This window comes from Chiloscyllium plagiosum, chromosome 1 (assembly GCF_004010195.1).
Source record: "Chiloscyllium plagiosum isolate BGI_BamShark_2017 chromosome 1, ASM401019v2, whole genome shotgun sequence".
NCBI lineage: Eukaryota > Metazoa > Chordata > Chondrichthyes > Orectolobiformes > Hemiscylliidae > Chiloscyllium > Chiloscyllium plagiosum.
In genome coordinates this window covers 86,836,592-86,850,872 of record NC_057710.1, presented here as the reverse complement: position 1 = coordinate 86,850,872, position 14,281 = coordinate 86,836,592, and the positions used below count along the sequence as shown (strand labels likewise).

At 38.1% G+C, this 14,281-nt stretch overlaps 1 protein-coding gene across 1 annotated transcript in view; it reads left to right on the top strand.

The window, feature by feature from the left end:
• Positions 1–12,643, top strand: part of kita (KIT proto-oncogene, receptor tyrosine kinase a) — a 91,181-nt gene extending 78,538 nt beyond the window's left edge. The window contains exon 21 of the mRNA XM_043690812.1: positions 8,213–12,643. Coding sequence (XP_043546747.1) covers positions 8,213–8,371 — 159 coding nt within the window. The 3' untranslated portion in view covers positions 8,372–12,643. The remainder of the gene's footprint in view (positions 1–8,212) is intronic.
• The last annotated feature ends 1,638 nt before the right edge of the window (positions 12,644–14,281 follow it).

Genomic DNA, 14,281 nt, shown 5'->3' with positions numbered 1-14,281 from the left:
TTAAGATGGTAATAGTCATGGGTTTGAAAGGTTCTGTCAAAGAAGCCTTGGTAAATTCACAGAATTGTTGCAGTGCAGAAGGAAGTCAGCCAACCTATTGTACCTACGTCGGCTCTTCAAGTGAACATTATTACCTCATGCCAATCTCCTGTTTGTTTCCCCGTATCCTTGCACACCATTTTAATCCAAATAATTACTTCATCTCTCTTGAATGCCTCAATTGAACCTGCCTCTACCGCATTTGCAGGCAAAGCATTACATAACCAAACTATGAACTGTGTGGAACTGTTTTTTCTCACATCACCCTTGCTTCTTTTGGACAATACTTTAAATTTACTATTTACTACTTTAAATCTAGGAATGTGTGTTGTGAGAGTGATTCTCATGGTTCTAAACTCCAGAGAATACAGGCCCAGTTTCCTTAATCTCTCCTTATAGGGCAGTCCCACCATCCCTGGAATCAGTCCATATTGGTTAGACCACTTTTGGAATATTGCTTACAATTTTGGTCTCCCTCCTGTAGGAAGGATGTTGTGAAACTTGAAAGGGTTCAGAAAAAAATTTGCAAGAACGTTGCCAGGGTTGGAGGATTTGGGTTACAGGGAGAGACTGGGTAAGTTGCAGTTGTTTTCCCTGGAGCGTTGGAGGCCGAGGAGTGACCTTATAGAGGTTTATAAAATTATGAGGGACATTGGTAGGATAAATAGGCAAGGTCTTTTCTCTGGGTTGGGGAAATCCAGAACTAGAGGGCATAGGTTTAGGGTGAGAGAGGAAAGGTTTAAAAGGAACCTAACGGGCAACTTTTTCACGCAGAGGGTGGTGTGTGTATAGAATGAGCTGCCAGAGGAAGTAGTGGAAGCTGGTACGATTACAACATTTGAAAGGCATCTGAATGGGTATATGAATAGGAAGGGTTTAGAAAGATATGGGTCAAGTGCTGGCAAATGGGACTAGATTAATTTAGGATATCTCGTTGGCATGGACGAGTTGGACTGAAGGGTCTGTTTCCTTGCTGTACATCTCCATGGCTGTATGGTGATCGTCCACTGCATTCCCTCTGTGGCAGGTATCTCCTTCCCTAGGTAAGGGGACCAGAACAGTACAAGGTACTTCGGCTGTGGTCTCACCATTATTCTATACAATTGAAATAAGACCTCTTTGCTCCTGGACTCAAATGTTGTTGTATTAATGACTATCATACTGCTTTGAACTGCTTGCTGCACATGTATGTTGGTTTTCATTTACTTATAAGCAAGGGCACCTAAGTCCCTTTGAAAATCAACATTGCCAATATCGCACTATTTAAGAAATAGTCTGCACCTTAGTTTCCCCTACCAAAGCAGATAACTTCACATTTATCCACATTATATTTCATCTGTCGTGCTCCAGGCCATTCACTCAGTCCATCTAAATCCCCCTGCAGTTTCTTTGTGTTTTCCTCACAACACACATTCCTGCCTAGCTTTGTCTTTTCTGCAAATTTGGAAATATTACTTTTGGTTCACACATCCGAATCATTGATATAGATTGTGAATAATTGGGGCCGAAGTACTGATCTTTGCAGTTCACAGACTATCATGCTGAGAATTAGCCATTTATTTATACTCTGTTTTCTGCCTGTTAACCAGTCCTTTATCCCTGTTCCTATATTATCCCCAATCCCCTGTGCTTTATTTTTGTTTACTAACTGGAGAAGGGCTTATGCCCAAAACATCGATTCTCCTGTTCCCTGGATGCTGCCTGACCTGCTGCGCTTTTCCAGCAACACATTTTCAATTTTGTTTACTAACCTCCTGTGAAACTTTATCAACAACCGTCCAATAATCCAACCACGTCCACTGGTTCTGCCGATAGACGTTGCTAGTAACATGCACAAAAAATGCTAACAGGTTTGTCAAACATAAATCCATGTTCTTTCTAACCAATCATGCAATTATAATTGAAATATCTAATAGTCACAGTCTACATAAAAGATTCCACATGATATTAGATCAACAGATCTGTAAATCTCTGGTTTCACTTTCATTCCTTTCTTACACACTGGTATTCTTTCTAATCTGCAGGTAGTATTTCAGCAATTGTAGAATTTTGAAAGGTGATCTCCAATGCATCCACTATATAGTCATTTTTTTCCACATTCTGGAATAAATATTGGAACCTGGGGATTTGACATCTTTCAATCTTGTTAATTTCTCCACTAGTATATTTTTATAATACTAACACTTTCAGTTTCTCACTCTCACCAAAACTTTCGAACTCAATTAATTCAGGTAGACATCTTATATCTTCCTATGTGAAATATCTGTGTGAAGTACTTCTTTAGCTTCTCTGCCATTTCCTTGTTTTCTATTAGACATTCTCTTGTCTCTGCCTTTAATGGGCCTACAGTTCTTCTTGCTGATCTTTTCCTTTTGATATACCTACAGAAGCTTTTACAAGCATTGTTTATGTTTCTTGCTTACTTTTTTTGCTTCTAGTTTACATTCCTATTCTATTCTCTCTTTCTTTATCTATTTCATGCTTCTCCTAATTCTAAACTTTCCCCATCATTTAAAGTTTATCACGTTTATTTTGGCAACCTCATAAGTTTCTTCCTGTGATCTAGTAATATATTTAATTTCCCTTTTCAGCCATGACTTTCTTGCATTTCCTGTTGGGTATTTTCACCTTAAAGGATCACATGTTTTGAAAACTAAGTATTAATTCTTTAATTGCTAGCTATTGCCTATCCACCATCAAACCTTTTAATGTATTCTTCCAATTGAACACATCCAATTTACCTTCAGCTGCCTTTATAATTGCTCTTATTGAGATTTAAGAAGCTAGTTACTGATTGAACTACATCTCTATCATGCAGAATGGAAACTATCTCAGACATATTTGGAACGTTACCTCCACAGTTTTGATGCTAATTAGATTTACTTACTCCATAAGTAGATTGAAGTCATCCATGATTTGTGCATTGCCTTGTAGCATACAATTCAAATATTCTGAGTTTTACCATACCCCACATTACTACGACTGTTTGATGACCTATAATTCACTCCAATGTTCTCTGCTCCTTGCTGTTTCTTAGCTCCACCCAAACGGACTCTACATTCTGCAATTCCAATGAAAATTTCTCTCTCACTAATACATTGATAGCATTCCTTTTTATAAGCACATTCTCAGCAATTTTTGCTATTTGCTTGTATTTCTCACTTGTTGAATATTTATTAATATTCAGTTCCCAGACCTGGTCAACCCCAGCCATGCTTCTAAAATGGCAACTAAATCATACTCCTTTCCTTCTTTAAATGCCAAAAATCACCTACCTTGTTGTGAATTCTGCTCTATGTTTATGTTTCTTACTTTGTTTTGCTTCTAGTCTACATTCCTATTCTATTCTCTCTTTCTTTATCTATTTCATGCTTCTCATCCTAATTCTAAACTTTTCCCACCATATAAGGGTTTACCACTTTTATTTTGGCAACCTCATAAGCTTCCTCCTTTGATCTAATAATAGGCCTTTAATTCTGCATTTTTTAACATTAATCTGTAACTTGATCCTGGTTCATTCCACTCAGCACTTCTGTTTGAAAATAGATGCAGACTTTTTGCACTGATGGGCTCCCTCACCATTAAGAGTGAGGATATTTATGTTGTCTCCTCCTGTTAATTGTTTAATCATACACTATCATGTCAGACTGGAATGACAGGAATGTAGAGCATAGATCTGATCCATTGTTTGTGGGGTGGCTAAGCCCTGCTATCATATCCTACTAATGCTGTATGGCATGCAAGCAATGCTATGTGGTAGCTCAGCTGTGTTGTAGTTAAAATTCAATTTTTAGATATGCTGTTACTGTTTTTGGCATGCCCTCCTCACTGAAGAGTGATTCTCTGGCCTGATGGTAATGGTAGATAAAAAAACAAAAGAACTGTGACCTGTGGAGTGCCACCAAGTTCGGTGCTGGGTCCACTACTTTTCATAATTTATATAAATGATTTGAGTGCGAGCATAAGAGGTACAGTTAGTAAATTTGCAGATGACACCAAAATTGGAGGTGTAGTGGACAGCGAAGAAGCTTAGATCAGATTACAACAGGATCTTGATCAGTTGGGCCAATGGGCTGAGAAGTGGCAGATAGAGTTTAATTTAGATAAATGTGAGGTGCTGCATTTTGGGAAAGCAAATCTTAGCAGGACTAATACACTTCATAGTAAGGTCCAAGGGAATGTTGCTGAACAAAGAGACCTTGGAAAGCAGGTTCATAGCTCCTTGAAAGTGGAGTCGCAGGTAGATAGGATAGTGAAGAAGGCGTTTGTTATGCTTTCCTCTATTGGTCAGAGTATTGAGTACAGGAGTTAGGAGGTCATGTTGCGGCTGTACGGGACATTGGTTGGGCCACTTTTGGAATATTGCGTGCAGTTCTGGTCTCCTTCCTATCGGCAAGATGTTGTGAAACTTGAAAGGGTTCAGAAAAGATTTAAAAAGATCTTGCCAGGGTTGGAGGATTTGAGCTATAGGGAGAGGGTGAATAGGTTCGGGCTGTTTTCTCTGGAGTGTCGGACGCTGAGGGGTGACCTTATGGAGGTTTATAAAATCATGAGGGGCATTGATAGGATGATTAGACAAGGTCTTTTCCTTGGGGTGGGGGTGGGGGGTCCAGAACTAGAGGGCATAGGTTTAGGGTGAGAGAGGAAAGGTATAAAAGAGACCTAAGGGGCAACCCTTTCATGCAGAGGGTGGTGTGTGTATGGAATGAGCTGCTAGAGGGAGTGGTGGAGGCTAGTACAATTGCAACATTTAAATGACATCTGTATAGGTGTCTGAATAGGAAGGGTTTGGAGGGATATGGGCTGGGTGCTGGCAGGTGGGACTAGATTGGGTTGGGATATCTGGTTGGCATGGACGAGTTGGACCGAAGAGTCTGTTTTTTTGCTGTTCATCTTTATGACTCTATAACTTTGGATGCTGGAAGTTAGAAACAAAAGCAGAAATTGCTGGAAAATCTCAGCAGGTCTAGCAGCGTCTGTGCAGAGAAATCAGAGTTAACTCTGCTAGTCCAGTTCCTGAAACATTAACTCTGATTTCTCTCCACAGGTGCTGCTAGACCTGCTGAACTTTTTCAGCAATTTCTATTTTGTTTGTGATGATAAAGGTAGAGTGGGGGATATTCAGGGCCATGAGGTTACAGATTGTTAAAGAATACAATTCTGTTGCTGCTAATGGCCCATAGCATCTCTTCGATGCCCAGTTTTGGTTTGCTAAATCTATCTGAAATCTGTTCTCTTCACCATGGTGTTCATGGCACACATCACAATAGAGGGTATCCTCAATGGGGCAGTGTTTTAAAATATCATTGATTTTCCCTGGCTGGCCTCAAGCCGAATGATAGGACTAGAGTGGTACTGGCCCATGAGAAGGATAATGGTGAAAAGGGACGTTGAAGATGGAACTCTGTTTAAGGTACCTAAACTTCTCAGCCACTGTCCCCCTCAGACAATATGGAACTTCATTGCTGAAAGCTGAGACTGCTCTGCATATCCCATAAATGCAGATGGTACCATCTCGAGCAGAGCTCTCAGGGGCTATTAAAGCTGGGGAGCCTAGGTCAACAGTGAAGGCAGGAATCTGTGCAGCCTACACTATCATCGCTGAGATCACAGAACCTTCAATCTCAATTATTTCAGGGAGACATCTTAGGTCTTCCTATGTGAAATATCTACATGAGGTACTTATTTCGCTTGTCTGCCATTTTTCTGATGCATCAGACAGCAGCATTAGGAAACTTAAGTTAAAGAAATTTCCTTTTCTCATAAGACTTCTCTGAATTTATTCGCTAGTGCTGCTTCCATTTCTTTGCCATTATCCCAAGTACCATTTCACTGATTTGGTGGTAAATGTCAATAAATGGTACAATAAGTGTTGGATATGCAAACAATGGATCAATGGTCGAGGGACTTCATTTTATTGCAAAAGGAGTGGCCCGAGGAACAAATTGAAGAATTGCATTTCTTGTATTTTACACTGGATAAACTTTTCAGATATTAAAGCATCCTGGCATCCAGACATCCATGTAAAATGCTTTTCTGGAGTTGTGGGCCCTATCTTCATCTTCCTCCTGCTCCTCATCCTCTAGGTTTCCTTCATCAGAAGATGAGTGATGAGTCTCCCCCTCGTCCTCCTGCTAGGTTCCTCTCCACAGTGCAATGTTGTGCGGCTCTCAGCACATCATCAATATTCTGAAGACATTCAATGACAAGTGCTGAAGGTGCCCCAGATTTATCAAACACCTAACACACATCTTTAGCATTCTTATGGTTTGTTCTATGGCATATTTGTTGGTCATGTTGTGCACACTGTCATGGTCCTGCATCTCATTGCTGGGGTTCTGTTATGAGCTGAGTTTAAATGGTTGATTCCTATGAGCCAGTCCATTAGTTTGTTTTCTGAAATGTACAGGTCGAACATGTTGGACTGCTGCTGTATGACAGTATGGGGATAGTGCCCAGGGAATGCCATGCAGATTTCAATGAACCTCTAGTTGCAGCTGCACTCGCTTCACACCAATACAATGTGGACTATAAAAACTCTGGTTACTCTGCTAGTGCTGTCATTGGCAGGTATATGAATCAATAGCATCTGAATCAGCCAAAGCTGTCAATTTGACTGCCTGGTCATTCTGACAAGTTACAAGGAAAGGTAAAAACTCCCAGCCCTGGTAAATGACCCATCCATCACTTGCCTTATGTATTTATGTACAGTCATCTGCAGGACTCTCAAGATGTCTTGTGGTGTTCTGGAAAGAAATTCAGACAGTGGGTGACCCTCATTGCCCCTGTTACTGCACATCCACCAGGTCTAGCAGGGAGCAGTCTTCTTCTATAAGCCTTCATCTTTAAATAAAATCCTGCACAATAGGCACATTTTCATAATGTACCATTGCCCACTGCAACCATTAAATGTGCAAGTACCACTCATTAATATTACTATTATATTTAGGCTTTGCAATAGACCTTAATGCATTATCTAATACTCATTTCATTTTTGATCTGTTCCTTTCAAATTCATTTACATTGTGACTATGGCAGTTGACAAGCTCTCATTGCATCCTACAGTATGTAAGGGAAACTGGTACAGTGATTTAGAACACTGTCATGTCAACACTGGAACCAGAATCCAGTGTTGATCAGTGGTTAGGTGATGCAAATCTAACTTCCTCACTTCCTATGGGGAGGCAATGGCCTACTGGTATTATCACTGGACTGATGGTCTCAGGTATGTTCTGGGGATTTGGATTCAAATCCTACTACAGGAGGTAGTGGAATTTGAAGTCTGGAGTTAGAAGTCTAATAAATGGTGATGAGTTTGTTAGGGAGCAATCCAGCTGGGGGTTCAGTAATGGCATTTAGGGAAGGGAACAGCCATCCTGGTCTGGCTTAAATGGGCGACATAGGAGAAAGTGAGGACTGCAGATGCTGGAGTACCAGAGTTGAAAAATGTGGTGCTGGAAAAACACAGCAGGCCAGGCATCATCTGAGGAGCAGGAGAATCGACGTTTCGGGCATAAGCCCCTGGATTGGAATGCATTTTCTTGTGCACAGTCACAATAACTTTTCTCTGAACTTAACTATTCATATTTCTGGTAAAAATGCAATTTGCGAACCAATAAGGATAATTCTCACCTCAGTGACAACCTAAGTTGATAAGTAGAGATTTGATCACTACAGTTTTAAGTTGAGTAAGTATTATGAACATAGAAAGATAGATAACTTTGATTCACTTCTGTGGCTCTCTCCCACCGTTTTCTCATATAGATTTGAAAGCCACATATCACTGTAGGTCACAGCAAACATTACTAACCAGTCTGTCAGTTTTACCCATGTATTCTCTCAGGATTGGAACTCCTGAATAGCTTAGACAACTCACAGCAAGAGGTTAAAGACATACATGTGATGAAACAGATAGAAAGACAGAGAAATACATACACACACACACAAACAGACTCCCTTAAGTTAAATGGTTTTAAAATATCCCCATAAAGCAATTTAGTGTCCCACCAGCATTTTCAAAATCAGCAGCCAAAAACGCAGGCAAGGTTCTAAAAGCAAAACCAAACAGGGCAGTCAGCATTTTATTTTCTAAAGGAAAAGTAAAGTCACATACAGCAGATATAAAGATACGTGACATTGACTGATGAATCCATTTTTGTCCTTGTGCTGACAGAAATATTCCAACTTGGAGTCAAATTTTACCATCAGGCTGAAATTCCCCAGCCACTCCTCACGTCTAAATTCAGCCGGCAGCAGCAACGCTTCTGACCAACCACTGCTAATGAATGACGATGTGTTCTTTGAAGATGAAAACAAACACATGCAAAATTGATTTTGAATCAAAATCCAAACTACTTACACCCTGCTGAAGCTAATATACAGACAAATGACTGAATGTAGATTTTATTAACATTTATATATGTTGAAATCATGTATTTACTTGGAAACTGCTGTGCTGTAGTCCTGTGTGGCTAAGTTATATTGTCTGGTTTAGCATACACCAGAGTGATTGTTTTCTATTGCTGCAAGACTCTTTGAGAGTGTTTTTCTCACATGTAATGCTTCTAATTTTGTAGAAAATGCCATTTCAAATTTTTATTTTTGAATTATATACAATTGTGTCCATCATTTATTTTGCTGCAATGAATATTTGGATAAAAGCAAGATTGTGTTGATTTAGCTAATTTATCTGTTAAATCGTTAATGAAGATACTGAATTTATAGAAAGTGCTAGGCAACCAGCTAGGTTTTAAGATGGAAGGATATGTAGCATCAATGGAAAGGCAGAATTGCCTCTTTTAGAAACCTACCTTTTATTTTCTGATTTATGCAATTTTTTAATGTTCTAACATGTTCTATTACTGAGTTGATTCCAGAACAATTAAATGCCTCAGTTCACTACTCAGTCTAACCATGTGGGTGAGAACAGAGTGCACTAATATGTTATTAATATGATCTTCACTGTCAGTGTTTATTGACATTATTACAATTACACAATCATATGTAAAAAGCAACACAGAGAGTTCAAGACTCTACAGTTGATTACAGATGTACATTCTATTTTAGCTAAATTTTCTGGCTCCAGTACTGCAGTGACTGACCCTAATGCCGAATCGGAAATCTTACATAAATGCAGTAATTCAGAGAAATGGCAAACAAACTGAGCAAATGCAAAACTCAGAATGTCAGATATTCTCCAACTTGCTTCATCTCTTGCCTTGATGAGCACTACACTCATACACAAATCTCTACAGACACAAAGTTACAGTTTTACTGAGTAACATTTAAGGCATTTTTTATCAGCATGCATAAGAAAGGGGAAATAAACTATTATCATTAATAAGGGAGGATAATATTGCTACCGTATTGGACAATACGGTAGCAATATTATCCTCCCTTATTAATGATAATAGTTGAACATGATCTCAGAGAGTGAAATAGGAATAGTCAATGAGTGCTTTGCAACTTGGGATTGAAATATTTCGCCTTCTTAATTTATAGTTTTGATAAAACTGCACTACATTCTGAAATAAATGAGGAATTCCTCTTCCAAGTGTGTAGCCACATATTAATGTTATCTACTGGCATATGTTGTCAAGGTTGACAAGAGGTGAGAGTGAACAATGGTACAAATCTTGCCAAGAGGACAAGTTAACATAGATGTTGTTTCACACCATTATCAGTCAAAATTGCGTAACATGTTTGCTGATATCTACTGAAGGTATTTGCAAGATTACAGAAATTGAATCGTAAGGCGCCTTTTCATTCTTTTTTTCGTATGTACAGTGACAAAGGCTAATTATCTTCAATTAAGTTGTTATAGTTTAAGGAAGTTAGTTTCAAATTCCATCTAGCAGTTTTGTTTTACTAAGCTTTGCACAAAAACTGCAACCATACAAACTGGTAAGGTTTTGCTAGCTTAAGGGAAGAGTAATTGCAATATGTGCATGCAGTGGAAAACTATTTCTGAATATGTAATGTTATTGTACTGATTGCATTTGCTTTAAGGCATTGGTAAGTTAGTAAACAGCATATTTTGTTTGCCCAACAATGTAGGTTGCGCCACCGAGTTGTAACCACATTACAGATCATTGAACTCATATCTGAATGTGCATGTGTCATATGTCTGTCTTTGGAAGCAAATAGCAATTCATCAATCACCTTAAAAATGAAATAATTTATCTAAAATAGTCAAAGAGATTTAGTCAGTTTTTATTATTGCTAGTGAAATGAATGAGGGGAGCAGACTACAGGGTTTATTCACCTTAATGCCCAATGTAACAAATAAGAACCTAAAAGACAAAATTCCTTAGCTGGAATGTATATTCATAAGTTACATCCTATACCTTTAAGGCACAATCTTAGTGTGAATTACTAAATTATGGGTATGATTGTAGAATGTATGTACGATGTATGCTTATATTTACAATTTATTGGACGAGTCAAATAGTGATTCATTCTGATTTTAAAGATGCAGGCCCTCCTGACAAAATGTTTAGATGAATGTTGCTTTTAAATGTGGATCATTGATTTATAAATATCTCTGGAACAAAGATTGGCTTAGAAATTTGGATGTGTCAATCAATGTGCCTTAATGATGAAGCCTGAGGTAAACCCATTATTAACCTAATGAGGCAATTTCTATGGAGCCAGTAAGCTACAGAAAACTGTCTGATGTAACTAAAGAGTAGGTTGTTGCTGTGATCTTCTGATTCTGAAGAGGAATAACAGGAACAAGTAAGAAGAAGTCTTATATGATTAACTTTGTTTTTCTCTCAACAGACCTGTAGAGTTTCTCCAGACTTTCTATTTTCATTCAGATCGCTAACATCTGCTGTATTTGCTTTTATTTGGGATTTATTCTACATTTTTATTGCATGTGTCCAGAAAGATAACTTATATGTGATGAATCTTATTTTATTTCTTTTTAAACTTTTAATAAATGGGGCTGTTGCAAGATTTAAGAGTTTTCAGGTCACTTATTTTTCTAGAACTGGCAGTAATCGCTTTTTTGGGGGAAATTCTAGGACAGATGTACCATTCCAGAGTGTTGCAGGAAGTCAGTGACACCTTAAAATAATATTGTGTAAGGATCCAGCATCATTAATACTGCAGTGATGCTATACTGTTCATTTTATTATACTATTTATGAAAATTAAGTATCGTGTATAATTCTGCACTTAAGATCTTTCTCCTTTCAGGTCCATTTTACAAGTTCCTACATGTGTTTCAATATTTGTGTATGTGATGATAATTAACTTAGACTACAGTTTATTAGAAAATATCCAGATTTATAGCTTAGAAAATATGTTAGGTAAACTATTGCTGAGTGGAATTCAAATAGGAATGTATTAATAGGTTTCAGAATCAATGTTTGCACAGGACACTCTTGTTAACATTAACACATTTGTATAAACGTGTGCGCTCATTATCTTAATGATGTTTAAATTCTTTGCTGAATAACAGACAAAAAAAGACTGTTGAATATCAAGTCGATTTGTGTAGTAACATCCTTCAAGCCACAGTTTTCAGATGGATTATTTGAGGAAGAACTGAAAAATAAATAATTGATGTTTGCTACATATTATGAAATATATTTTGGGCACTGGTACAAAGCAGGCAATAATAAATCATCTATTTTGCTTTTCCCCTGACTTTCATTTCCACTGATGCTGCTGATCCATAAACATGTTTCATTGTATCTTCCCTCCTGTGACCTGATTACATTACAATTAGTCCAATATGACAACTGCAGTGTTTGGATATTTACACGAACATTTTTACCAGGACAGTGTTATAGAACTTCCATTAAGAGTTCTGTCTGAAACATGCATGTTCTTAAAAATGAATTTTCATCAACCAACCTGCAAATTAACGAAGTAAATCAAAATTTTTCGATGTTTGCCAGAAGCTGGCTGATCAGTGGTTGCCAGCAAATGGATTTCGCTTTATCATTTGCTTTTGTTTTTAGATTGGCACAGGTACTGATCTGTTGACAGCCAAGTTGTAGTTGTATACAGTTTATTATGGAATGGTACCAGGAAAAATGTGGAGTTAACTTATCAGAATCTCCGCTGCCCAGCTCAGTAGCCCAGGACATCTGTGCAGTCAATTTGTGGTCTTGTCCACTCATATATTCTTTTAGGATAGCCTCTCTAGTCCAATACTGTCAAAATAATAAATTCACTGCTGCTCTGTGATGGGTGATCAGATGGAGAATATTGCTCGCATTTATTGCCGATAATAAATTCTGGCCACTGATCCGACTTGCTTCTTAGTAAATGTAAAATACTATCAACAGCAAAGAAGTGTGGATGATTCAATGGCAAAGGAAGATTTGCCTCTGATGGATTAATTGACCTTTGCATTTTTAATACTTATACAGCTACTGTATGGTTATTCATGATAGAATTTGGAATATTGTTTTTTACAGAAATGTTTAAATAAAGAATGCAGTTATTGTGAAAGAATTATGTTGTGTTCATTAAACTTGCAGGTTTTGCTAGACTTACGCGTCACCACTTTGTCGGTGTCTCAATACCTAGTTTTACGAAACTCTGGTGTTGAACCTGATATCAGGGCAGATTCCTAGAACCTTAGTAAAATCCATCAGGATGTGCAGTCTCTCAGAAATAAACATAATTTGTGAATCCACCACTGGTTTTTTTGCAGCTATGTGTTTTAATGTGGAACTGATTTCTGTGACTTCACATGACCTTGAACTAGTTCACAGGCACCATTAAATATATCCTATTAGAAATAGTTTTTAAAAAGTCCTTGTTCCAGACATCATTCCTTAATCTGGGAGCTAATATGTATTCCATTTGCTTGGTTATATTGAGCTTGCTATGAAACATGTTGCTGGTCACATACAGAACCAACACACAGGGATTCCATTTTGCTAGTAATGTACACACGGCCTCTGCATGCAGAATTCCTTTGACAATTTAGTATCAGACTAGGAACTGTCATGTCACAAACTACTGCTGAGATGATAGTGATGATGGAGCCTGTGCTATTTAGCAGTGCATTCTTTTCTTGTGTTTAACAAAGTATGGCAGATATGTTTTATACTCCTTTGTTTACTTTAAATAGCTAGTGTGAAGACATCACCCACGTTTTGTAAATAGTTGTATGCAACTTCCCATCAGAGGTCCTCTGCCTTCCAGTCCTCGTAAATTTGGATGCCAATTTTCTTTCAAAACTCATGAGCAAACAAATGTGAGCAGCTATAATAATTTAACAAGGGCTGGAGAAGTCTGAAACAATTCCAGTTGGTACCAACCCCTTTAATCCTTGGCATTTGATTCCTTTAGCCTTATCTAATTAGACAGGCCGGATATCATTTAGACAATTTTAGTTTCTATTGCTTGGGGAAAAAGCAAATGACAGTGAATGACAGCCTGACTTCCACCTTTCCTTGTTTCCCACTGACGTCAATCCTCTGCCTTGGATTTCCTCAGGCTCCGGCATCATAGACAGCATGCACTTATCCTGGACACAGACTGCAGCGGTTTAAAAACATTACCCCTTCACCATAAAGGAATTCGAGGGATGAATAATAAATGCCAGCCTTGACAGTGATACCCACAATTGAAAGGAAAACCCTGAATGTTATTCATCACAATCATGGCTGACTATCCAACTCAGTCAGGTAAAAACAATGACTGCAGCTGCTGGAAACCAGATTCTGGATTAGTGGTGCTGGAAGAGCACAGCAGTTCAGGCAGCATCCAAGGATCAGCAAAATCAGCCTGATCTTACTTCCTCCCTATATCCTTTGATCAACTTATCCCTATGATCTGTATCTAATTCCTTTTTAAATCATTCAATATTTTTGCTTCAATTGCTTCTGAGCATTCCACAGACTCTCTACTTTCTGGGTGAAGAAATTTCTCCTCATCTCAGTCCTAAATGGCTATTTTGTATCCCACAAAGGTGAACCTTGTTTTCTGGATTCCCCAGTCATCAGAGCATCCTTTCTGAATTTTCTCTGTCTCGTCCAGTTCGAATTTTATCGGTTTCTATGAGATTCTTCTTCCTCCATTCTTTTAAACTGCAATAAATATAGTGTTATAGCTGATCCAAACTATATTCATATATCAAACCTGTCATCACAAGAATTAATCTGGCAAATCTTTGTTGCACTCCCACCATGACTAGAATATTCTTCTTCAGATAAAGAGATCAAAACTACACCTAATACTGTCAATATGGTCTCACCATTACCATTGCAGCAAGA